Source organism: Chrysemys picta, chromosome 9 (assembly GCF_011386835.1).
Source record: "Chrysemys picta bellii isolate R12L10 chromosome 9, ASM1138683v2, whole genome shotgun sequence".
NCBI classification, from domain to species: domain Eukaryota; kingdom Metazoa; phylum Chordata; order Testudines; family Emydidae; genus Chrysemys; species Chrysemys picta.
In genome coordinates this window covers 56,718,196-56,744,049 of record NC_088799.1, presented here as the reverse complement: position 1 = coordinate 56,744,049, position 25,854 = coordinate 56,718,196, and the positions used below count along the sequence as shown (strand labels likewise).

General features: G+C 48.1%; 1 protein-coding gene across 4 annotated transcripts; it reads left to right on the top strand.

Annotated features, from left to right (window-relative positions):
* Positions 1–569: 569 nt before the first annotated feature.
* Positions 570–25,436, top strand: KLHL30 (kelch like family member 30). 4 transcript variants are annotated; one of them, XM_065556240.1, is made up of 8 exons: positions 571–734; positions 2,684–3,406; positions 9,725–9,884; positions 14,017–14,103; positions 14,892–15,047; positions 15,865–16,053; positions 18,134–18,279; positions 23,126–25,436. In XM_065556240.1, exons 2-8 carry the CDS (start codon positions 2,813–2,815, stop codon positions 23,375–23,377), a joined length of 1,584 nt encoding a protein of 527 aa, XP_065412312.1. In that variant the 5' UTR covers positions 571–734; positions 2,684–2,812; the 3' UTR covers positions 23,378–25,436. The 4 variants fall into 4 exon arrangements, with proteins under 4 accessions (XP_005292030.2, XP_065412312.1, XP_005292028.2 ...); XM_005291971.5 differs by having other exon boundaries at positions 2,573–3,406; XM_005291972.5 differs by having other exon boundaries at positions 2,570–3,406.
* The last annotated feature ends 418 nt before the right edge of the window (positions 25,437–25,854 follow it).

Below are 25,854 nucleotides of genomic sequence, written 5' to 3'. Positions count from 1 at the left end.
GGAGAGGGCCTGATTCTTCAAAGCATTACACACAGGGGCAATCCTTGCTCGCTGCAGACAGTGGAGCAGCCCATGTGTGTTCAGGCCCCAGCCTCCCTTGCTCCCCAGTAGAGTGAATGAAGCCCTGGCCCAGGCACTGCTGCCACAAAAAACCCAGGAGTGTCCTGCCACAATGAGCTTGGGAGCTAAGCTCTGTGTCCCCAGAGAGCAGTATTGTCTGCTCTCAAAGCCAACTCGGCCACTTGTCATTCGGGGGACAGCAAGCCCAGGCGATCCTGGGGCGAGGTGCTCTGTCACCCTGAGCTCATGGAGGAGACTTCCACTGGGGCGGGACGGGGCTTGCACCAGAGCTGGCCTGGGGACAAAGCAGTCGTTAACCTGGTGAGGCTGCCTTCCAAAGGCCAGCAAAGCCCTGCTTACGCAGCCCCACCTCTGCCTCCTTCCTGGCCCCCTGCCTTTCTCTCCTGGCAGGTCGCTTTAAGAGCAGGTGGCCTGGAGACAGTAACTGTCAAAGAACTTCCCACCTCCCCCGCCCCATGGACAGGCTGCCGTCTAAAAATAATCCCCCTAGTCTCCAGCCAGGCTGTCCCTAAACTGTGCCCCTCCTGAGTGCTGAGCTCCCACGGCTGGGAATCTGGCTGCACCGGGCTCTCCCCGGGCTGCCCAAGCGCCACTGATCAAACAGGCCAGTCAATCGATCGGCTGGACAGAGGCATTTCGGAGGCAGCTGAGAGGTAAGCTGGGGCTGCCAGCACTGGCCTGTGGCAGCGTGAGAAGGTGCTGGATGGAGGGCACAGCATGCAGTGAGGGCACTCTGCTGGCTGGCGCCTAGGCTCACAGTGCTGCACATAGAGAAAAGCCCCAGTTAATAACAGCTCCTTTATTTTGTGGGTGCCAGCCCTCTTCAGTGCTTGTACTGCAGGGAGCCTTCCAGAGTGGGCCCCCAAACTGCTGCTGTCGCCATGCAGCACCAGGGGAGTCACCCTTCAGCCCTCCCCACCAACCCTTCTCTCCAGAGTATGTCAGGAATGGTGTGCCAGCTTCAGAGCCCCCCAGGCCATCTGTCCCCACTGTACCCTGGTAAATCCGGGTAGCCTGCAGCCAGAGCATGTTCCCTCACTGTTGCCATGTGCTCTCTGCAGGGAAATGTCTCTGGAGGAGCATGCAAACGCTTAGTGGGATTTGGAGCTATAACAAGGCTAGAGGGAGAAAGGAGGAAAACAGGTGATTCTGGGAGGAGGAGATCATATTAGGCCAGATCCTCAGATGGGGAAAATTGGGGTAGCATCATTGTAGTCAATGGCCAGTGACAAGGGGACTGGACTGGGTGTCAGGAAAGTCTTCCTGGCTTTGCTACAGACTGATTGTGGGACCCTGGACTAATCATTGCACCTCTTTGTGCCCCTATTTTCTCTGTCTGGTTAGACTGGCAGCTCTTCAGGGTAGGACTGTCTCGTCCTATGTGTTTGTATCATTGTCATGCCCATTGGTTGTTTTATTAGCGCAGCACATGGGAGCGCCAGTCATGGGCCAGGCGTCCAGCATGCCAGACACTGCATGAACACAGAACAAACCATCCCTGTAGTGTAAGGATATATCTACACCTAAAACCTAGCTGACCCCGCTCCAGCTCAGGGCTGTGATGAATTCCACACCTGGTGAGACAGAGGTAGGGTGACTTCACCCCTGTTGTAGATGCAGCTAGGTCGATGGAATAATTATTATTCTATCCAGCACATGGGGAGCTGCCACACAGCTCTCCCCCTCAGCCCCTCTCTCCAGAGTACGTTGGAAGGATTCTTCCCTTGACCTAACTACTGCCTCTCGGAGAGGTGGACTAACGCCATCACTGGAAAACCCTCTTCTGTTAATGTAGAAAGCATCTACACCCTGGCGCTACAGCATCAGACCTGCGGTGCCATCGCTGTGCTGCTGTAGTTTAGATATACCCTGAATATAAGATGAGTGACAGTGGCTGGATACAGAAAGACAAATGGCGGGGGGAAGAGAATACAAGGAAACAATGAGTCTATCAGTCATCAGGCTAGGCGGTGGTCTCAGAACACCAGCAGGCTAAACACTGTCAGGGTTCTTGTAAGCTTCATGGCAAAGGAGAGGTTTAAGGCGGGTTTTGGAGGAGGACAATGGGTTAGTTTTGCGGATGTTTACTGGGAGCAGCAGCCTGGGGGAAAAGCCACATAGGCCACTGAAAATATCATTCAATCAGATTCTCTCCTTTTTCTAAGAGGAGCCAGAAATTGGTTTCCCAACAGGGGACAGTCAGTGAAGAGAGGGGCTGCAGGGGAGAGGCACTTAGTCCAGCAAGGGGAAGTGCTCTGGGATACACCTATGAGCCTGGAACCTCTGGAGACATGTGCTTCATGGGGGGCGGGGAGGGGTGGGAGATGAGTGCATTGACCCACAAGTCACAGAAGCACACATCATCAACCCTGCTTGTGCCTTTAAGTTGTTTGGGAGACTCAGCCTTTAAGAGGAGAGTGTTGCTACTGTCCTTCCCTTCCAGGGCAACCAGCTAATCATTCATTCCCCTCTTTCATTGCTTGCTAAGCAGGGTGGAGTTTCCATGTTAGAGCCCCAAGAGCAGGAGTGGGCTTTACCAGAGGATAGCACCATGGTGAGGAACGTTGATGACTTCGATTTCTCCCTCCCATCCCATCCCCAGGCCATCCTGGAAGGCCTGTGGAGCCTGCGCTCCAATCCGAAGCTCTCCGACGTCACGCTGCTTGTGGGTGGGCATGAGTTCCCCTGCCACCGCAGCATCCTGGCCCTCTGCAGCCACTACTTCAATGCCATGTTCACTGGCGACTTTATTGAGAGCATCTCAGCCCACGTGGAGATCAAAGAGGTGGATCCTGCTGTCATGGAGACTCTGATCGACTTTGCTTACACAGGAAAGATCACCATCAACCAGGGGAATGTGGAGGCTCTAATCCGGACCTCCAACCAGCTCCACTTCCCCACCATCCAGAAAGTCTGCAGCCGCTACCTGAGACAGCAGATGGATGCAACCAACTGCCTGGGCATCTGTGAGTTTGGGGAGAACCATGGCTGCCCGGAGGTGTCCTCAAAGGCCTGGGCTTTCCTGCAGGAGAACTTTGAGGCTGTATCACACCAGGAGGAGTTTCTCCAGCTATCCAAGGAGAGGCTAGTAGTCTACTTGTCCGATGACCTGCTGCAGGTACAGGAAGAACAGAGCCTAGCTGAGGCTGTGCTTAGGTGGGTGAGGTACGAAGAAGCATCTAGAGCCAAGCACCTGCCAGAGCTCCTAGACCTGGTGCACCTGGTTTCACTACCAGACCAGTACCTGCAGAACCTACTCTCATTGGAGCCACTGATCCAGGATTCAGAAGCTTGCAAAGCCGTCATCTCCAGCTACCGAAGCACGGTCAGTGCTGTAAGGTATCAGAATGGCCCTGTCTAGATGGAGCTTCTGTCCTGGAGGGAGGTTGCCAGTGGGAAATGATCTGCACCAGTGTCCAATCAGATTCCTAGGTGTGAGAGTCCAGGTCAGACTACCTTTCCACTTCAATGGTGAATGTGGTTCAGAAGGTGCTATAGAAATGCTGAGGGAGATGCCCTAAAGGCCAGCAGAGGGAAGTGGGGCTTTCCCCAGAGTCAGCTAGGCACAGGAATCCAGGTCAGGCCCAGAGCCACCCCAAATCGTCTCTGTAGTCAAGCCTCTTCCAGCTCAGTGCAGAAATCCACTGTAGGCTCTGCAGGAGCTTTACCTCAATCCATTCCCTCTCAGTGAGCACAGCCACTCCTAGCTTCTCTGCCTGGGAGAGGTCTACCAGTTATAGTCGCACTACTATAGCCCACTTTGTGGACACTCCTAGTCTGGTAGATGAGTGGCCTTTTTTGGTTTAGTTTAACCTCCTGCCCAAGTTTAATGGAATAAAGGCTCCTCTTGTCCTGGAATGAAAGTGTCTGCCCAGGGATGGTGGGGTAGGAGGAGGGTTGTACTGGGATAGCTATATCAGTTTACATTTACCCCTTAGTTTATACCAGAAACATTTTCCTGTCTAGCCAAAGCCTTTAAGGAACTATACCTAAAATGTGTAATTGGTGAACAGACAAATTGAGGAGACAAGTCAGGTCAAATAACTAACCCAAACCTCCTCCCAAAGTTTGAGCTCACCCCTCCAGCTCTTGGAAGGCTGTGATAGTTTAATTGTTTCTTCATTTTCACATGCATCGGCACCGCATTGTGGTAGAGCCTAGAGGCATAAACACCACAGGAAAGGCTTATAAGGTGGGTATTTCCAACCCAACTGAAACCAGGCCAGGCCAAAATGCTTGCACAGATACTGTGTGTTCACAAGATTCCCAGACCACGGAATTAGTTGAGGTAACTTTGAACAAGCACAGAAATTCTTGGGTGCTAATCTGAACCAAACCATTGAGTGTGAGTTCTTGGAGAGAGGGGGAAAGTTGTTCTTCCACCACTAATTTCCATAACTCATTCATTCTTGCTTTATTCCAAACAAATGAACAGAGCAACTTTACTTATTGCTTTGCTTTCTGAAATGCACCTAACTCACCACATCTCAGAATGCAGCCACAAACAGAAAGAGCTATGCTGATTTACACATAAGAACGGCCCTACTGGGTCAGACCAAAGGTCCATCTAGCCCAGTATCCTGTCTTCCAACAGTGGCCAGTGCCAGGTGGCCCAGAGGGAACGAACAGAACAGGTAATCCTCAAGTGATCCATCCCCTGTCACTCATTCCCAGCTTCTGGCAAACAGAGGCTAGGGACACCATTCCTGCCCATCCTGGCTAATAGCCATTGATGGACCTATCCTCCATGAATTTATCTAGTTCTTTTTTGAACCCTGTTATGGTCTTGACCTTCACAACATCCTCTAGCAAGGAGTTCCACAGGTTGACTGTGCCTTGTGAGAAGAAATACTTCCTTTTATTTGTTTTAAACCTGCTGCCTATTAATTTTTATTAATTAACCCCTAGTTTTTGTGATATGAGCAGGAGTAAATAACACTTCCTTATGCACTTTCTCCAGGCCAGTCATGATTTTATAGAGCTCTAGCATATCCCCTTTATTCATCTCTTTTCAGAGCTGAAAAGTCCCAGTCTTATTAATCTCTCCTCATACGGCAGCTGTTCCAAACCCCTAATCATTTTTGTTGCCTTTTTCTGAACCTTTTCCAATATATCTTTTTTGAGATGGGGTGACCACATCCGCACACAGTATTCAAGATGTGGGAGTACCATGGATTTATATAGAGGCAACATGATATTTCCCGTCCTATTATCTATCCCTGTCTTAATTATTCCTGCTGAGGAATTGGCTCACAGTCTTTGGCTGTTTTAGCAAAAGGTAAAACTAGAATCTTCCTCCAAAGCAAATATCAACCTGGATGGCCACAGGGAAATCTTGGATACTAGAGACAGACCTTGTCAGCAGACTCCAGCTCTATTGATGATGCAGGGGAGCAAATTCCAGCATTGAGGGCATTCAACTGAGTGTCCACCTAACCTGCAGTGGCATATACAGACAGGAGGAGAACTGTCTCCTAGGACCCAAGTTTAAGAGATCACGTTAGATCAAGGTCAACTGCTGCAATTGCACCTGACTCTAATACAAATATTAGCTGCAAATACTATAATTCACCTTGGACAGCCACCGCAAAACCTAGTTGGGTTCTTGTGCAGCCTAGGAACTAAGCAAAACACATCTATTGCTGAAAGCCAAGAATCTGGTACCTGGGCTTCATGTGAAGTGACTGATGCCATAGATTAGTACCTTGCAGCTCAGTCGCACCCTCAAAGGCTTTTCAGGCTTACTACAGCAGTAACTGGCTCCCTCAGTGGGGAAGAGTTCAAGGTGGATAAAAATGACTAATTAAAAAAAAATCAGATTTTACTTAAATCTGATTTTTTGATAAACTGCTTTTTGAGGGAAAAAAAACGTATCTAAAGATGAGACAAGGAGGCAAAGTCTCGAGATAAACGTGAGAAGGGAGGGACAGGCAGTAGAAACAAAAGTGAAACTGTTTGAGCAGCATATTCCAGAAGTCTTGAGGTCTTTCTGAGTGTAGCCTTCATTGATTTGAGATCTACTATACCATTCTCTCACTAGAAGGGAAAACCTTTAATGGCAGCAGGTTGTAAAAGAGACCCAGTTTGGGAATATTTTAAATGAAGTTCCTCTACCTGTGAGTAAGACAGATATGTGTGCAAAATGCAAACAGTGCAACAAAGAAATGCAAGGCCTGGGTGCCCGAATGAAACAACATCATGAGAAGTGTTCCTTCTCAGGAGGAAGCTGCATTGAAGATGAAAGGAACATGTCTGAACATGCAGGATCTTCGGTTTGGTCAACTTTTTTATTTCATACTTCTTGCTTAAGGACTGCCTGCTTTCTTTCTGGACTATTCTTGAATTCTCATGTTTGAGCAAAAAAAATATAGTTGTTACTCTATGGTACTATTATTTTAGAGGCAGTTGTGATAAAAAAAACAAATAGCTGAAATAGGAAGATCTTCCTTTTACAATTTCACCTTTAAAGTAGTACTGAGTGTCAGTGAATGCAGTGAGTAATACTAAATGAGCAGTATGGTAATAATAATTAAATAACTGCATTGACTTACAGGATTCTGAAGTCTATCCATCTTCAAGATCACCATCATTTTCTATAGTTTCAGAGTGAAACACTATTGTTGGCAGATAAGTCACATCATGTATGTCACATCATACGACAGTATATACTGTCATGCTACAGGCGATATACTGTAGTAAAAAGAAAAAAAAATCTCCATCATCCAGAAACAACCATAGAGAAATTTGTGATAAGAACCAGCAGATTACAAAAAGAGGTAATTGATGAAAAACTTGCCCGGTTTGTTTATGCAAAAAACTCTCCTTTCCATATGATTGAGAACCTACACTTCATTAACATGGTTCAGTCATTAAGACCAGGATACAGTCCATCCAACAGAGCAGATGTCAGAGGCAAATTGCTGGATAAAGTGTATGAAAGAAATTGAGCAGTGTGCAAAAGGTCTAGAGGATGAAATTGTTAACTTGAGTCTTGATGGGTGGAGCAATGTCCACAATGATCCTGTTGTATGTGCTTATGTGACAATAGAAGACGGGAATGTCTTCCTTACAGAAACAATTGATACATCAGGAAATGTGCACACAGCAGAATACTTACAAGAAGTAGCAGTAAAAGCTGTCACAAACTGAATTTTTTTTTTCAAATGTCTAATATGCAGCTTGGTCACAGACAATGCTGCAAATCATAGAATAGGGATCAGCAACCTTTGGCACATGGCTCGCCAGGGTAAGCACCCTGGCGGGACAGGCTGGTTTGTTTACCTGCCGCATCCGCAGGTTTGGCCCATTGCAGCTCCCACTGGCTGCGGTTCACCGTCCCAGGCCAATGGGGACTGCGGGAAGCGGCGCAGGCCAAGAGATGTGCTGGCCACCACTTCCCGCCACCCCCATTGGCCTAGAGCGGCGAACCACGGCCAGTAGGAGCCGTGATCGGCCGAACCTGTGGACGCGGCAGGTAAACAAACCAGACCGGCCCGCCAGGGTGCCTACCCTGGCAAGCCGCGTGCCAAAAGTTGCCGATCCCTGTCATAGAATATCAGCTTGGAAGGGACCTCAGGAGGTATCCAAGAGGAAAAGAAATTATTTAGAAGAGAGTGAAGCAAATCCCAAGCTAATAACATAAGGTTGCAGTGCTCATTTGATGCACCTCCTAGCCAAAGACTGCAGTGTTCCAGAAATAAAGGCTAATGTTGTTGAAATGGCAAAATACTTCCGTAACAACCACTTTGCAGCAGCTGCTCTGAAAAAAGTGGGAGGAACCAAGCTAACTCTCCCACAAGACTTGCAATGGAACTCAGTAGTGGACTGTTTTGAGCACTATATCAAGAACTGGCTTAATCTGATGACAGTTTGTGAATAAAATCATGAAAAAAAATAAATGGCACTGTCACCGCCAAAGTTCTCAACATTGGGCTTAAGAGAAATGTTGAAGACATGCTGAGTACCCTGAAGCCTATTTCTGTAGCCTTGAACAAAATGCAGAGAAATAGCTGTTTTATTGCTGATGCTGTTGACATTTGGAAGGAACTGAGTGAGATCTTTAAAAAGAGAAATATGCAATGACAGAGTTAAATTACAAGCATTAAAAAAAAAAAAACAAATGGGACAAGCACTATCTCCAGCTCATTTTCTTGCAAATATTCTCAATAGTCGGTCCCAGGGTCAAACCTTAATTGCTGAAGAAGAGGAGTTGGCTATGACATGGACATCCAGCAATCATCCCTCCATAATGCCAATTGTAATAAACTTCAGAGCTAAGGGTGAACCAGTCAAGAAATATAGGTTTGCTGATGATGTTTTAAAGAATTTCACACCAGTGACTTTGATTCACTTGGATTCAGAGACTGTTGAAGTGATAATCTCACTTTTAACAGCAGTAGCTTCTTCTGAAAGAATATTTTCTTCCTTTGGACTAATTCATTCCAAATTGAGAAATCGTTTGGGACCTGAAAAAGCAGGAAAGCTTGTTTTTCTTTTCCAGATTATGAACAAACAGGAAAATGAAGGTGAAGACGACTGAGTTAGCTCCAGAAGCCAATATTTAAGTTTCTCATGTTGAGCTGGCTGACAGTCGATTTACTTTGTTTTCTCAAAATATATTTCTTTTAACTATTTTAGTTAAAAACAATTGTAACAAAAACAAACTTGATTTTAAAAAACTTGAATGTTTAAATTCAAAAATTCATATGCTTGTGTTAAATTATATGTTTGCTGTTGAATACATAATGTTTTTGTTTTAGTTAAAACAAACAATTTAAATGTCTGTCTGGTGATGTTCTCCTCCTAATGCAGCACCTCCGAATGACTTGTTAGCACTGACCCCCAACTTGGTAAGGCAACTCCCATCTTTTCATGTGCTGTGTATTTATACCTGCCTCTGTATTTTTCACTCCATGCATCTGATGAAGTGGGTTTTAGCCCACGAAAGCTTAAGCCCAAATAAATTTGTTAGTTTCTAAGGTGCCACAAGGACTCCTCGTTATTTTTACAGTCTGCACTGTGAGCCCTGGAAGCAGCAGCAGCACGGTCAGTCCACACAGGGCTAAAGGAGAGAGACAGAGTGATTTTCTGCCCAGATAATGGCAAAGATAACAGCCTCAGTGATGAAGGAGCATGTCAGGCAGAGAGGAGGCAGCAGGGAATGCTGGCCCAAGTTCAGGCTGCAGTGGATGAGTCCCCTCAACTCCCTGCTCAGCAGGCTTTGCTCTCTTCTCCCTATGCCCCCATCCCATTTTCAATAACATAGCTGATTTTGGGTTGGCAGCATTCACATTTCCAAAACTCCCATTGCACCACGGCTGGATAAACTCATAGGCATGTGCCCTGGCACATGACATCAGAATCTCAGCTTGCATTTAACACAGAAGGTTTGTAGCCCTTCTGGTGGCCAAGGAAAGCTTGAGAATGTGCCCTTGAGTGTAAGTGACACAGCACCATCTGCCTGAGTCTGCAGACAGCCTCCTGCAGAGGTAGCAGCAGCCACTAGAGCCAGAGAGGAAGCCACCTGGCTCTCCACCCACCACCAGAGCAGACCTACTGCCATTCTAGAACTCCTGTCCAGGAAAATGAGGGGCAGGGGCCTAGCCGCTGAGTCTGGTGACATGTTTCTTTTATCTTCTATAAGGTGGAAAACAGGTCCTTTGTCCAGAAGAGCCTGCTCGCCCTTCCACAGAAGCTGGAGGAAGTGCTGGTGGTGGTCGCGGGTCGAGCTCTGGAAGAGAACGAGGCAGAAGATGTGGAGTTGCCAGTCTCCCGGAACTTCGCCTTTTACAATCCCAAGACCAGTAAGCAAGCAAAACCAAGCCTGTTCCTAGCTGAGGTTCAGGCCAGGCCCAGTGTAGGCGTGTGTGGCCCTTCCTCACAGTCAATCTCCGAGGGAGGCCACACCCCTTTGCTGTCATACCCCGTTAAGGACAGTCTAAGATAATGAGGAAGTTAGTCTTGGTGCTCAAGCCCTCCAGCGGGGTTGAGCAGTGAGTGGTTCTGCGGCCCACGCCCTCAGGCAGGGCAGGACATCAAACAATCTAAAGTCCAACCCTCAGACAGGGTATAGTCAGGTATAGTCTGGGAACCCAGGCCCTCAGATGGGGCAGGGTACCAAACACAGTCTTGGGTTCTACATCTCAGGCAAGGGTGAGTGCCCAACACAGTCTAGGGGGCTCCAGCAAGAGGTCAGGCACCCAGGTACAATTTGTCATCCTGGCTCTGGGGAGAACTAGACAAGCACAGGCCTCTTGGCCTGAAGAGGGGGAGTACTGCCAGGGATAGAGGGATGCAGGCCCATCTGACTCCATTGCATCCCAGCCCAGGGCCCTAACAGTGGCAGAGCAGTCTGCCACTCGGTCACAGGGAAACCCACTGCTACACACTGACCATGTTTCAGATGCCCCTGCAGCCAGACTACAGTCAGCTATCCCTGGGCTCCTTCCTACCCTTCTCTCAAGGTGTACCTGTACATCCTCCATCTCCTCAGGGTATACTGCCAGTGGCAATCCCAGCAGCTCTTCAGCATTGGTTGGGTCTGGCAGCTCTGGTAGCTTGGGCAAGTCCTCAGGGTAACTGACATCCTCTGCAGGCTCCTGCCTCAGCAGTGGAGAAAACATGTCAATCTCCTTTGGCAGCTGCTACCCAACTGAGCTACAGGACCCGGCCTTTTATACCTCCTGTTCCTGTCCCACCCCTGTGCTTCTGGCATGGTGAGAGTGGCCTTCCTGGTTCCGCCCACCAGGAGGCGTCTGGCCCTCTCTCACTGCCAATCTCCGAGGGAGGCCATGCCTGTTTGCTACACCCAGGGTTACATCCAGCTCAGCCAGGACTTCAGTGGTGCAGCTTGCTGAATAACTGCAGTATTGGAGCAGAGTTTCTGTTCTCTACTGGAGGTCTTACACCAGAAGGGGTGAGGCAGTGACTACATGCATGCTGGGGATTCCCCAGCTGCCCTGTTCGAACCACTCTCCATCCCCTGTGCGCTGCTGGATTACCGCTAAGAAGATGGAGCCCTGGATTTGGCCCTAAAAGTTTTGTGGGCAAAGCGTGTGATGCAATAGATATGCAGTCTTTCTCTCTTAAGCTTTTCCCCTTGGGAGAGAGAAATTTCTGCCAGTTACTAAGTGTTCTGGTCTCCTCTTAGCCTCTGTGTGTCACCTGTTCAAAGCCATTGAGTAGGATCGAGAGGATGAACTCACACAGCTAACCATGCCTTGGTGAAGTTTGGGGGCGGGGTTTGAGGGTCTGCTGATGGTGTGTGGTCCCCTAGAGAGGACAAAGGACCAGAAATCAGGAGACCTGCCTTCTCTTCCCAGCTCTGGCGCTGGTTCAGCCACATCACTTAGGCCCTATAGTTTTAAACAGAGTGGCCTAAATTCAGAGGCTACCGTTGAAAATATTGACGCCTCTTCAGTTTCCTGTCTGTTAGGTGGGGATGTTGCCAACCCCCCTTTGAAATGCCAGCTAGTATTGTTTGTATAAAATATATGTGGCAGGACTGAGAACCAGCAGCTGAACTAGCACTCTGCTCACTGGAAGGCCAATTAGTTTCCCAGAGAAGGGCCAGATTGAGAAAAGCTGGGACTAATTGCTAGGGAGCTAAGGAGCTAGTTAACCCATTAACTGGAAAAGCAGAAAGGCCACAAGAAGGAAGTGCAAAGTGGGAATGAGAGACAGAAAGAGAGAGTGTGAGAGGTTAGCATGACCAGAATGAAGGGATATCTCTGCGTGGAGAGATCTCTGTCCTCTTCTCTCTGGCAAAGGGGGATGATATTGGTATGTCCCTGTAAATAGAGTTGCTGCCCAGGCCTGTAAAGGGTGGTGGTTGAGATTAAAATAAGTAAACTACATGTCAGTGTTTTCAAACTGGAGGTGTGAGAGCCATTTGTGTGAGAAGACAGGAGTCACAATACACAGGTCTCAGTCAGACCCAATGCACAAGAAGGAATGGAGTCTCTCAGTCATTGTCTCCCCATAGACCAAAAAATAGATGCTTCCTCCCACCATCCCTCCCGGGATGCTGGATCCTGGTTCCACTGAAGCCAGCAGCCAAACTCTCACTGACTTCAGTGGAGCCAGATTTGACCCATTTATTCGGACTATTGCCCATTCTTATCCACAGGGCCACTAATGGGGGCTTTAACTGGCCCTGGGAGGGTGTGTGATGAGAATGCCCCACAGCTCACACAGCTCTAGTGTCCAATTGGTTCTAAAATGCAGATTAAAAACAAACAAAAAAAGATGCCTGGGTGCTGTGAGTCTGGTCACAGTTTCCGAGTCCATAACCGGCCGTGAGCTCCTTAATTTCTCAAAGGCCTCGGCTCCTGAGAGTGGTCCTGGAACCATGCTGCAGAGCACTGTGCTGTGGCTCACAAACAAAGCGGCCGTGCCAGGGGCTACATTACCAGCGAATCCTTTACATCAGAGATTTAGACACACACAGTAACTAGCCGAGTTCATCCTAGAACAAAGCCGTTACCAGGGTGATGTAATGCTCTGAGTCATTGGCTTTTGTCATTCACTGAACAGCTGCTTTCCCCACAGGCTGATGCTCCCGCAATCACACAGCCTAATGCTAGCTCTATTCTCCAGGTGACAAGCCCATGAGTCAGATTTTCTGCAGCTTGGGTGTGGAGACAGGGCATAATCCTGGCAGACTGATGCAATTGCAGGAGACTTTGACAACATTATGTACACAAGGACCAGCGCTAATTAACACACACAATTCCCCTGTAGCCAAATGAACGTAGCCAGGTCTCAGCCTCCCAGTGCTATTTTGTAAGGGCCTGAGCAAATGTCCATTGACGTCAATGAAAAGATTCCCACTGACTTCAGTGAGCTGTAGGTCAGGCCATGAGACAGCAGAGCAGTTTTAACGCAGGTATGATCTAGTGTCGTACAGAAGAGATACACTCCAGTACCCGTGCAATAGTCAGTGGGTAGCTGTTGTAGTCCTGCATGCTATGAGAAGTGGACGCAATCTCACACTTCCAGGCACAAACTGATTTCCACAGGCATGGGGTAGGTTTCCCCTCCTGCCATGTACAGCATGGCACAGACAGGTATGGTGGAAGCTCAAGGCATTGGTGACTGCCAGAGGCTGACACACGGATTCCAGAACATTTTCACAGTAACAGGGCTGGATCGTCAGCAGGTGTAAATTATTGTAATGCCACTGAAGGCAATTGGCCAGATCCCCAGTTGATTTAAATTGGTGTAGCTCCATGAGGTCAGTGGAACTGTGTTGATTTATACCAGCTGAGATCGGGCCCACAGAATCAGGAGATTTCCATTTTAATGGCAGGTTTATTTTCGATTCTTTAAGACTTGTGAGTGGAGCCATTTGAGTACCAAAAGGGGAAAGGGTTCCATCAGAATTACACTTGTAAGCATTCCTCACCCATCCCCTACAGATACTGTGTTACAGTAGAGATGGCTGGAGAATATTGGGGTGTTGTCTAAGGGAGCCTGCATAACACTGTTCAGCATAGAATAAGAGCTGTTCTTAGGCTTCCCGCGTTCCTTTCCAAGAGCACATCCAGAGTGAAATGAATGGCAGTTGTGCAGTTCAATATATTGCAAAAACTTGGTGAAGTTTGGCCAGCTTTTGTTACTGGCAGTGGTGAACTGTAAAGACTCCTTTTCAATATTCCTTCCATTGGAAGCAGTACATGAGGATCTGGTTCCACTGAATTTCCTAAAGACCCACTGTGCCGAATAGCTAGGGGAGTGTTGGAGGGGGTAGGGAAATCTGGGGAAGGGACCGTTTTAACAGTTCTGATCCTACCTCTTATTTACAGCAGAGGAGGCATGTTGTCTTGCATTTCAGTCACATGTTGGGAAGATAGGAGCATTGGGAAGTATGTAGTGGCTTATGCCTTTGGATCTGGTCTAAGCCTTTAGGTTCTTTATGGCTTTTCTGTGTTTCAGAAAGATGGATGGCTCTTCCTGACTTTCCAGACTACAATAAATGGGGCTTTTCTCTGGTGGCACTAAATAATTATGTTTATGTCACAGGTATGTAACTTGGGGCTCTTATCCAACCTCTCTGCTAAACCTAAGCTGGAACCTAACCTTTGGAATTCCTTGTGTTTCCCTTCACGTGGCTGGTCTGGTTGACCCACAGGGTATTTTTTCAAACAGAGAAAATAAATGACAAATTCATTTAATAAATGTTACTTTTTCCATGGCATCCAGAGGACATTTTGCCAATAAGCAGCAACTCTGAGGAAGTTCTGTGGTATCACATAGCTCCTGGGCAGTAGTTCAGCAATTTCCAGGTTGTATAAGTTCAGAGCTCTTAGGCTGATTTAATTAAATTAATGAATGGAAGAATGGCCCATGACACCACAGTGCCATGAATTAATTATGCCCCAGGCTGTACTTCATGCTTGGATGGTGTGGTTTTTGGAGACCCCCTTCTCTATCTACCTGCTGAAGTTCATCTCGCTAGGCCTGGCAGTAGCTGGGCTTTTCAGTAGAGGGCTCTCTTCTGTGGATTTTACTCCTTCTCACAGTTTGCCTGAGTTTAAATTTGGTGACCTTTTGTTTGCTTGGGCTTTAGATTAGCTTGTTTTTATTTTCTGGGGGTTGCTTCCATTGAGCTGCAGCCAGCAGCCTGTGGTGCTGTGTTCTTGTAAAGTTGTCTTCAAATCTGTTCAGGTGGTCACTGTTTGATTTAATGCCTGTGAAGGGGCCTAGATGTCAAGGCAAAAGATGCAGCGTAAGACCACTACCTGGGGCAGGGCTGACTCTGCCCTACAACATTTTCTCTCTGTGTGTGTGATAGATTATTCTCTTCCCAGGTGGCTCCAGGGGGACGCAGAATGACACCTGGTCCACAACCCAGTCCTGGTGCTTCCGTCTCAAGGAGGGTGCATGGAAACCCATTGCACCAATGCTGAAACCCCGAACAAACCATGCCAGTGCTGTCCTCAATGGAGAGATCTATGCCATTGGGGGTAGGCACCATCCGTCTCTCTGGCCACCTCCCCTCTCTCTTGTCTGTCAGTCTCTGATAAGGCCACAATACAAAGCATCTCACAATAATCGAGTCCAGAACAATGAATTTAAACAGCAGGTGAAGAAGTTTATTAAGATGCCAATTGAAATATTTGTGTTTGCTGCTCAGTTAAAGCAGAGACGGCAGAAAATAGGAGAATGTAACCTACTATAAACTTACATAAGCATCTGCTAATATGACTGCATCCTAGCAACATTCAACCACATGCAGCTGTGCAGGCATTTAATACCTGCAGAGACCACATGCACTATCATCCATCCTATGTCAGCAGTCAGCACATACATGCACAGTAAGCAGGCTCACTCCTGGATCAGCTTCTGCCTTCATTCTGCAAATGATGCCAGTCTCAGTTACCCATTTAAACCCTATTCAAACAGGTGCCTTTGCACTTCCTCCCCTGTCATCCCTTCTGTATGGAGACACCCATAGGGCCAGCTCATTGTCCTTCAGATCCCCTGCTGAGACGCCTGCAGACCACTTGACTGTGGTTATGCAGCTGGCATGCTGTGCCCCCTGCTCAGCATGCTGATCGCTCTGGTCAAATTGTTTCCTTGTGCTCTCTGTTTGTTGTATCCATCTATTGTCTCCTGTCTTGTACTGAGATTGGAAGTGCTTTGGGTCAGGGCCTGTCTCTTTGTCATGTGTTTGTACAGCATGTGGCATAGTGGGGCTCTGGACTCCCGATGCTACTGCAATGCAAATAATACTCCCTGTGCTGTGCTAACCTCTCGCCTGTCTCCTCTCTTGGTGTGTAGGGACCACAGTGGACACAGTGGAGGTGGAGTGCTATGACCCTTACAATAATAGCTGGTGCTCCATCAGCCCTGCCCTGAAGTATGTTAGCAACTTCACTGCAACTGGATGTCTGGGCAAGCTCTATCTCATTGGCTCTTGTGCTGTCAAGTACAACGCACTAACCCTGCAGTGTTACAACCCCGTCATAGGTAAGGAGAAGGAACAGCAACAGGAATTTTGGACGCAAAGGCCCGAGCCTCGGAAAGGTCCCTCCTAACAATGCTGTGCCAGTCCTGGTGCATGTTCATCGTGTTCACATACAACATGTGTGTTGCCCTGCATGAAATCAGGATGCAAGGATAGAACTAGAGCATATGTGAGTCAGTGATGCATAAGTTATGTTTGTTCATCTCGAATCGGGGCCAGGGAACGTGGTGGCACTTCTGTGCCCATTGTATAGCAGGAAGGAGGGATTCCTGCTGAGAGACGCTGTAGATTCTGCACTCATTCGTGTCAAGGCCTAAATTCTTTGGCTTGGGGTGACTCGGCATAGCTCCATTGCCCTCTATGGAACGATACTGATTTCCACCAGCTGAGGGTTGGTGCCTTGTTCCCTTAGGTATGGTGAAACTCCAAACAATTGCTGCCCGTTTCATGTAGCCATTTCCAGTTATTTAAAACACAGGAGACATTGAACTGTTTCTGGTTATTTACTTACATGGAGTTTCATAAGACCCAGTATGAGAACATTAGTGAGCGTGAACCAAATTTAAATGGGGCAAAAGTGCTACCTACACAGTGTCCAAGATATTTCTGATTTACAGTATTGTGGATGAGCAAACTGAGTAAGCTTCAGCTATCATCTCTCTCCCAAAGTGAACTCCAGACTCGCGTTCTCTTCTAGTTCAGGAACTGTTCACTGTGAGCCAGATTGTGAACTTCTTATTCACCCTAGTGAGCATTAACTTACACAAGCTAGCTCCATTGAAGGCAAGTGGAGGCAGTGTGGCCTAGTGGACAGAGTACTGGACTGGGACTCAGGAGAGCTGGCTTCTATTCCTGGTGCTGCAGTTGGCCTGTGGGTGACTTTGAGCAAGTCCCATCGCCTCTCTGTGCCTCAGTTTCTCCATTTGTAAAATGGAGATCATGATACTGACTCCTTTGTAAAGTGCTGTGAGAGCAACTAATTAAAAGCATGACATAAGAACTGGGTATTATTATTATAATATTGCTCATATGAGTAACTGTTCCCCAGTGGGAGTAAGGGTCTCACATTCTGGCCCTGTGCCTCCACTGTCATCTGGACATTCTTTCCCACATCTGATGTGGTTCTTCATCAGAAGGCCAGGTGTGCTGGCTCCTTTGTGATCCCCTTTCCAGCGCTGCCACTACGTGTGTCTCAGAGGGACAAATGTGCACATGACATCAGCATGATACGGCAGTGGCACATGACAATGTGATGATCTGTGAGCCTGGAAAGTTATTTTGGAGCTATTAGTGGCTCACATGTTTGAGAAGCCCTTTACTAGCACCCATCCTCTTACTCAGTAGGTCTTAGATACATTGCCCTGAAGTCATACAAAGTGACTGAGCATTAGAATACCTTGAGTAAAGGAGTCACATGACAAGCATATGTTAGCTGGTACCCAGAATCACTCTTTGCTCTGTCCCTACATGATACACCAAAATGGTTAAAGCGAGATTGGTGCTGTCTAGTTCCCGTGAAAGAAGAGATGTGTCTTCACTCCATTAACTGATTTAAATACCATAGCCCAGTTTAACCTCATGTTGACTCACCAGAAGCTTTAACCTTTGAAACTAGCACAAAGACAGATAAACGGAGACAACTCCAAAATATGCTCCCTCTTTTGCCTCTTCACATCCACACCAGTGTCCAGCTGGTCTCAGGACCACAGTTTGCTCCCTACAAGTGAATTACATGCGAGGCTAATGTTAATCACATCAGACAATGCATGGCGAAAACCTCACATGGCTGGCTTGTATATTGATACAAGGCCCAAATGGTAAGAGGTCAGTTATAGGGCCTAATTCTGAGAGTATTTACACCCATATAATGCCATGAATGTAAATGGATTGACTCCTGATTTACACCAGTGTAAGTGATATGAGAATCAGCCCAGTAAGCTACTGTGGTGGGCCAGCCTGCTCTCTCCCCTCCTTGTGACTCTGTCACCCTAGGGGTAACTCTCATTAACACCCAGTGATAACTTCATTACTAGTCCAGGCTCCTAAGCACTGTCACTAACTGATGATGGCTGTTTCTGGCAGATGTGTGGAGTGTAATCGCATCCCCGTTCATCCCGAAGTACCTCTCTGCCCCGCGCTGCGCCTCCCTGAATGGAGCAATTTACCTCATTGGGGACAACACAAAGAAGGTGTATGTGTATGATCCGAATGCTAACATCTGGCAGAAGGTAGGTGGAGTGGGTCACTGGGGTGCACCATGCTGGACATGGATTCCCCAGTGCCATGTTGAAGGGAGCTCTCTATTTGATATGTATGTGGATTTCATAATGCCTAACCCAGCGTATTGGGACACCCCTTCTCTATAACCCTGTCCTGGGAGAAAGCAATAGTTATTCAATCCTAGGCTTCTCCACATTAACCCACTAATATGGCCTTGGGTCAGACCACTTCTTCTGCGGCTTGTGGGCAATTTGGCCTGGAGGCCAAATACTCTGTATTCCTTTTGTGTAGTGTCTGCCAGAACCATCTATTGAACTGACTAAGGTTGGAGCAAGGGACCAGTGAGCTGAGACCCCCAAACTCATTTCCCCACAGCTCAAAGTAAAGCTCCAGCCATTGCTGCTTCTACCAGGGATTGTTTCTACCAGGGATTGAGGGAACTGGGATTGTTTAGTTTAGTTTGCAAAAGAGAAGAATGAGGGGGGATTTGATAGCTGCTTTCAACTACCTGAAAGGGGCTTCCAAAGAGGATGGATCTAGACTGTTCTCAGTGGTACCAGATGACAGAACAAGGAGTAATGGTCTCAAGTTGCAGTGGGGGAGGTTTAGGTTGGATATTAGGAAAAACTTTTTCACTAGGAGGGTGGTGAAGCCCTGGAATGGGTTACCTAGGGAGGTGGTGGAATCTTCTTCCTTAGAGGTTTTTAAGGTCAGGCTTGACAAAGCCCTGGCTGGGATGATTTAGTTGGGGATTGGTCCTGCTTTGAGCAGGGGGTTGGACTAGATGACCTCCCGAGGTCCCTTCCAACCATGAGATTCTATGATTCTATGATTCTACCTCCCGAGCCCCTGGGAATGGGACCCTCAAACAGAGGCTTATCCTCTTCTCTGAGTGATTCTCCAGTCAAAGGGAAGCTGGGAGCTGGTGGCTTTGATCTAACCCCCTAAATACCTATCCCAGAGCCCCAGGAAGTCCTGTCTTGGAGTGAAGGGACCCCAGGAAGCAGCATGACATAGCCCACTTCCCTGGGCCCTGTTGGCCTTCGAGGAGCTGTGTGTAATGTTGTTGCAGGGCTGGGTTACACAAGATCATTCTGAAATCCTGCTGCAGCTGTTCACATGGCGTCAGTGCTCAGCTGACCAAGCTGCCAATACTCCAGACAGGTGCGGAGAGAGCCCTGCCAGTCTCTCCCTCCCTCCGCTCCCTTTTTTTTCTGCTTATGAATAACGTTCAGTGCCCCATTGGTCACCCATTGGTTCCAGTTCTGGGACTGGTTCTGTTAACTCTTTCAGCATAGCATGCACAGGTCTCCTTCCTTCTCTGCCTATAGAGCAAAGTGTTCCTCAGGTCTAGGGTCACCCAGCACAACTCTAGTAGCATCATCTCTGACCTTTTTCTCAACGTTTTTCTTTCTGAGGCCCCCCAAACATGCTCATTGGCCCAGCTGTGCCACAACCACTTTTTTTTTTTTTTTTTTTTTGCTTATAAAAGCCAGGATCCACATTAGGAGGTAGTAAGCAGAGCAATTACTCAGGGCCCCATGCCACAGGGAGCATTGTGAAACTAAATTGCTCAGGCTTCAACTTTAGCCCCGGGTGGTGGGCTTGGGGTTATATTCCTGCGCAGCAGAGCTCTGGCTTTCTGCCCTGGGTCCTAGCGAATATAATTCCGGCTATGCATGGCGGACCCCCTGAACCCTCTCACAGCCCCCAAGGGGGCCCCAGACACCTGGTTGAGAACCACTGGTCTAGGAGAAGCTGGAGGTATCTTGATCAAGTGTCCTTGTGCAAAGTGGGACAAGCAGGCAGACAGGATGGGCTGGTAACTTGGCTGATTTCAGTTCCAGCCCCAGTTTCACTTTGTCTATTCCTTTCCTGTCATCCCACCCACCTGTCCTGGTGTCAGGATTCAGTGTAAGCACTGCAACTCCTGGTTATTGCTCTGGTCAGGACTACCTTTCCCTCCCCCTCTTCGCCACAGCTTGGTCTCGCCACCTGTCATAGCCTGTAAGCTCCCAGTAACTGTCATTGCTTTCCAGGTGTGTACAGCACCTAGCACAGCGGGGCCCTGAGCCCTGTCTCAGTTTAGACACTACTGTAATAAAAGTGATACTGATAGACTCAAAAAGAAGGGATAGGGCCTGTGACCCTAACTGGGTCTTATGCCACTTTTGTCCTGTATGTATCTTGAGGCGGGGTTATGGAAGTGAAGCTCCTGTAATTCCCAGCCACCATGGCTAAGTGAGCTGCACTGAAACCTACTTAGCCATGTTGATATGGGGGTCTAAATTAGCTGTTACGGGGGTCTAAATTAGCTGTTACCACTCAAAAAAGAGATCTTCGAGTCATTATGGATAGTTCTCTGAAAACATCCACTCAATGTGCAGTGGCTGTCAAAAAAAGCAAACAGAATGCAGGGAATAATTAAGAAAGGGATAGATAATAGGACAGAAAATATCATGTTGCCTCTATATAAATCCATGGTACTCCCACATCTTGAATACTGTGTGCAGATGTGGTCACCCCATCTCAAAAAAGATATATTGGAATTGGAAAAGGTTCAGAAAAGGGCAACAAAAATGATTAGGGGTATGGAATGGCTTCCGTATGAGGAGAGATTAATAAGACTGGGACTTTTCATCTTGGAAAAGAGACAGCTAAGGGGAGATATGCTTGAGGTCTATAAAATCATGACTGGTGTAGAGAAAGTAGATAAGGAAGTGTTGTTTACTACTTCTCATAACACAAGATCTAGGGGTCACCCAATGAAATTAATAGGCAGCAGGTTTAAAACAAATAAAAAGAAGTATTTCTTCACACAACACACAGTCAACCTGTGGAACTCTTTGCCAGAGGATGTTGTGAAGACCAAGACCATAACAGGGCTCAAAAAAGAACTAGATAAATTCATGGAGGATAGGTCCATCAATGGCTATTAGCCAGGATGGGCAGGAATGATGTCCCTAGCCTCTGTTTGCTAGAAGCTGGGAATGAGTGACAGGAGATGGATCACTTGAGGATTACCTGTTCTGTTCGTTCCCTCTGGGCCACCTGGCACTGGCCACTGTTGGAAGACAGGATACTGGGCTAGATGGACCCTTGGTCTGACTCACTAGGGCCAATCTTATGTTCTTATGATATGTAAGTCATAATTAGGCTTCAGAGTTAACACCTCATTGACATGTAAATCCCAGTGTGATAGGCACCATAGAAATACCACTGACAGATTAAATGAGTTAAGATGTTTCTGGGGCAGCTGAGAGCTCTTTTAATAATAATATTGCTTGGCTCTCACCAGCACTTTTCATCAGTAACACACAAATTATCATTATCTCCATTGTTTACAGCTGGGGACTCAGACACAGAGAAGTGAAGTGACTTGCCCAAATTCCCCAATAGGCCAGTGGCAGAAATGGGACTAGAAGCCAGGTTTCCTGAATCCTAGTGCAGTGTGCAGGCCATTAGGCTGATTTTGTTATAAGCTACCTGTATTTATTGGGTGGGATTTACAAAGTTTTCTTTACAGCTATCTGAGCTACAAACTTAGGCAAAAAGTTTCACATCTTGGCACCTAAGTCCACAGTTAAGTATCTGCATGAAAGCAGCCTGGTTTTTCAGAGGTGCTCACCACCTGCAGCCCTCCCTGTGGATTTAGGTGGCTCATTTGGAAAATGATTTATTTATTTATTTTAATGAAGACTTTAAATTCTTCAGTAACTGCTGGACCCCAGGGCATGGAACGTTGTTCCAGCCCCAGTCCAGCACTAGATGTGCTGTGCTCTTCCTGATTGATGCACACAAGTCACGGCACTGTCAGCAGAGCCCCTCCTACAATTCCCATTCAGCTCAGTAACATGGACGTCTCATCACATTTTAACAAAGCAGCTGGGTCCTCTAGGAGCTGGGCTGAGATCCCGGAACCTCATTCCACTTATGAGGTCTTTGAGATTTGAGCCCAGAAATGATTCCTTATTGCGTATGTGCCCTGTGCAATTCACTCAGGGTCTTCCTTGGGGGTTTTCTCTAGCCCCCAAAAAAGCTCACCTGGATTTAGTGGAACTTTCAGCCCAGGAAAGCTGGCCTGGCAGGGTTATGTGTTAGGTAACCCACCCACTCTGCAGTGAGGACACAGGATAAATCCCTCCAGTGCTGACAGTCCTCCAATGCCTTCCCACAATTCCCCCTACGTGCTCAGAAGGGCTCAGCTCACTGCAGTGCAAAGAACCATGGGATGTGCCCCTAGAAGTCCTAGCGAGTGTAGAGCCAATAAGGGCACAGCAACTGGGGTGTGGCTTTGATTGGCCTCTTACAATTGGTATGCGTACTTCCACCTTTTCATGTTCTCTGTATGTATAAATATCTTCTGTCTGTGTGTTCCACTCTATGCATCTGAAGAAGTGAGCTGTAGCCCACGAAAGCTTATGCTGAAATAAATCTGTTAGTCTCTAAGGTGCCACAAGTACTCCTGTTCTTTTTGCGGATACAGACTAACACGGCTGCTACTTTGAAACCCAGACTAGGCTAATCTGGGTGTTAGTCACCCGAGTTAACTCTGCACTGAAGACATATCTGTTCTTTCACCCCCTTTCCTCTTGTAAGAAATGGAGATGAAAAGATGTTTACTTGAAGGATGTTACTCAGACCCTCCATGTTTCGGTATGCAGTACAGAGTTCCAGCCAGGGTGTGGCACCTGGTAAGGAACCGGAGACAAAGATGGAACTCAAGCTGTGTGGAACCCTGTTTGTCTGTTTGTATATAATGAATGCCTTCTGTGTAAGGCAGCCTGGATTCCATATATCATGATGTGATGTGAGTGGGCTATAGCCCTATATCATGACTGATATCTCCTACAGGTGCAGCTGCTTCACACTCTGCATGAAAACGGAGGCATGGTGCCACTGGGAGGCAAACTCTTTGTGACAGGTGGACGCTGGAAGGGCCTGGATGGTGACTACCGGGTGGAGATGGAAGTTTATGATTGTGCCAAAGATATATGGACAAGGGAGGGAGCCCTGCCCTGCCTCTGGCTCTACCACAGCTCTTCCTCCATCTTCATGGATACGTCAAAGTGGACAGAGCCCTTCCTGGGAAACCATGTCCAGTAGGAGAGGCGGGGACCCTTACCCAGGGCTTGAATGGTCCTGCCCAGGATTTGGAAGGGCAAAGTGATGGTTTATTTGTTTGAATTATCACCATTTTTGCATGTATTTTTGCCTTCACTTTTCATATGGACCTTGGATTAGAGCAGTGGTCACCAACCAGTAGATTGCGATTGACTGGTCGATCTTGGAGCCTCTGACAGTTGATCGTGATCTCTGGCCGCTAAAAGTCTGGCAGTGCAGCAGGGCTAAGGCAGGCTCCCTGCCTGCCCAGACCGCGGCCCCGTGCCGCTCCCGGAAGCGGCCAGCACGCCGCTGAGGCCCCTGGTGGGAGGGGGCAGGGGTCTCCGTGCGCTGCTCCTGCCTACAAGCACCACCCCGCAGCTCCCATTGGCTGGGAACAGGGAACTGCAGCCAATGGGAGCTGCGGGGGCAGTGCCTGCAGAGAGGGGCAGCACACAAAGCCATGTGCCCGCCACAGGGGCATGTCGGCTGCGTCCAGGAGTGGTGTGGGGCCGGGGAAGGCAAGGAGTCTGCCTTAGCCCTGCTGCGCTGCCCTCCCGGAGCCAGTACCCTGTACCCCCTCCTGCACCCCAACATTCGGCCCCAGCCCAGAGCCCACTTCTGCACCCAAACTCCCTCCCAGAGCCTGCATCCTGCACCCCCTCCTGCACCCCAACACTCAGTCCCAGCCTGGAGCCCCCTCCTGCACCCAAACTCCCTCCCAGAGCCCGTATCCCACACCAGCTCCTGCACTCCAATCCCCTGCCCCAGGCTCAGGCCGGAGCCCTCTCCCACACTCCAGACCCCTCGGCCCCAGCCCAGAGCCTGCACCCCCTTGTGCACCCCAACTCCCTGCCCCAGCCCAGTGAAAGTTAGTGAGGGTGGGGGAGAGCGAGCGACGGAGGGAGGGGGGATGTGGAGTGAGCAGGGCGGGGCCTCGGGGAATGGGTGGGGTAGATCCTGGGTTGCACTTAAATTCAAAAATTATCTTGTGTGTAAAAAGGTTGTAGACCACTGGATTAGAGGTACTAAGCCAGGGATCAGCAATCTTTGGCACGCAGCTCGCCCGGGTAAGCACCCTGACAGGCTGGGCTGGTTTGTTTACCTGCCACATCCGCAGGTTCGGCCTATTGCAGCTCCCACTGGCCACGGTTCATCGCTCCAGGCCAATGGGGGCGGCGGGAAGTAGCGGCCAGCACATCCCTCAGCCCGTGCCGCTTCCCGCAGCCCCCATTGGCCTGGGACGGCGAACTGCAGCCAGTGGGAGTCGCAATCGGCCGAATCTGCGGATGCAGCAGGCAAACAAATGGGCCTGGCCCACCAGGGTGCTTACCCTGGCGAGCCACGTGCCAAAGGTTGCCGATCCCTGTACTAAGCCCTTCTGCTGTACAGTGACACCTGCTGGGAGCAGTCAGCATTACATACTGAAATCCCTAGGCCTAGCTCATGAAATGGGCTTGAAATACAACTCTTCCATGGCAGTGGTGGGTCTCGTTTCGTAATTTGTCTTTTGCCTGTTGCTTTCAAAGGCCCTGTGCTAAATCCTTTGAGGCTCCTGCAGGCTCCGCCTGTTTATATGCTGAGAGTAGGAAAAAAGGTAACCCAAACTGACTTGAGCCAAACTCTGCTATCAGGAGAATCCAAATCTGAAACTGGATTTCTGTAGCAACACAGAGAGGATGCTGAGTGCAACCCTGGTGAAGCCTGTCCTGTATGTGCACCTTGAGGGTTATTGGAAGTGATAGCCAGAATGTTCTATACAATGTGTGAGACTCATCAGCCACACTATCAGAGGCTCGTTCACCTGCACATCTACTAATGTGATATATGCCATCATGTGCCAGCAATGCCCCTCTGCCATGTACATTGGCCAAACCAGACAGTTTCTATGTAAAAGAATAAATGGACACAAATCAGATGTCAAGAATTATAACATTCAAAAACCAGTCGGAGAACACTTCAATCTCCTGGTCACTCGATTACAGACCTCAAAGTCACAATACTCCAACAAAAAAAAGTCAAAAACAGACTCCAATAAGAAACTGCAGAATTGGAATTAATTTGCAAACTGGACACCATTAAATAGGCTTGAATAAAGACTGCGAGTGGATGGGTCATTACACAAAGTAAAATTTATTTCCCCATCCTAATTTTTTCCCCTACTGTTACGCACACCTTCTTGTCAACTGTTGGAAATGGGCCATCCTGATTATCACTACAAAAGTTTTTTTATCCTCCTGCTGATTATAGCCCACCTTAACTGATTACTCTTGTTATAGTTAGTATGGTAACACCCGTTTTTTCATGTCCTCTGTGTATATATATCTTCCTACTGTATTTTCCACTGCATGCATCCGATGAAGTGGGTTTTAGCCCACGAAAGCTTATGCTCAAATAAATGTGTTAGTCTCTAAGGTGCCACAGGTACTCCTCGTTCATTTTATTTAGTGCTATCTATGCCATAGCCCTAACTTGTCCAG

Excerpts from the sequence above, each read along its gene's own strand:
- KLHL30 (XM_005291971.5), top strand. The coding sequence starts at position 2,585 with ATGTTAGAGCCCCAAGAGCAGGAGTGGGCTTTACCAGAGGATAGCACC. Across the intron at positions 3,407-9,724 it reads TCTCCAGCTACCGAAGCACG|GTGGAAAACAGGTCCTTTGT; the intron begins GTCAGTGCTGTA and ends ATCTTCTATAAG. Across the intron at positions 16,054-18,133 it reads GTGTTACAACCCCGTCATAG|ATGTGTGGAGTGTAATCGCA; the intron begins GTAAGGAGAAGG and ends TGTTTCTGGCAG.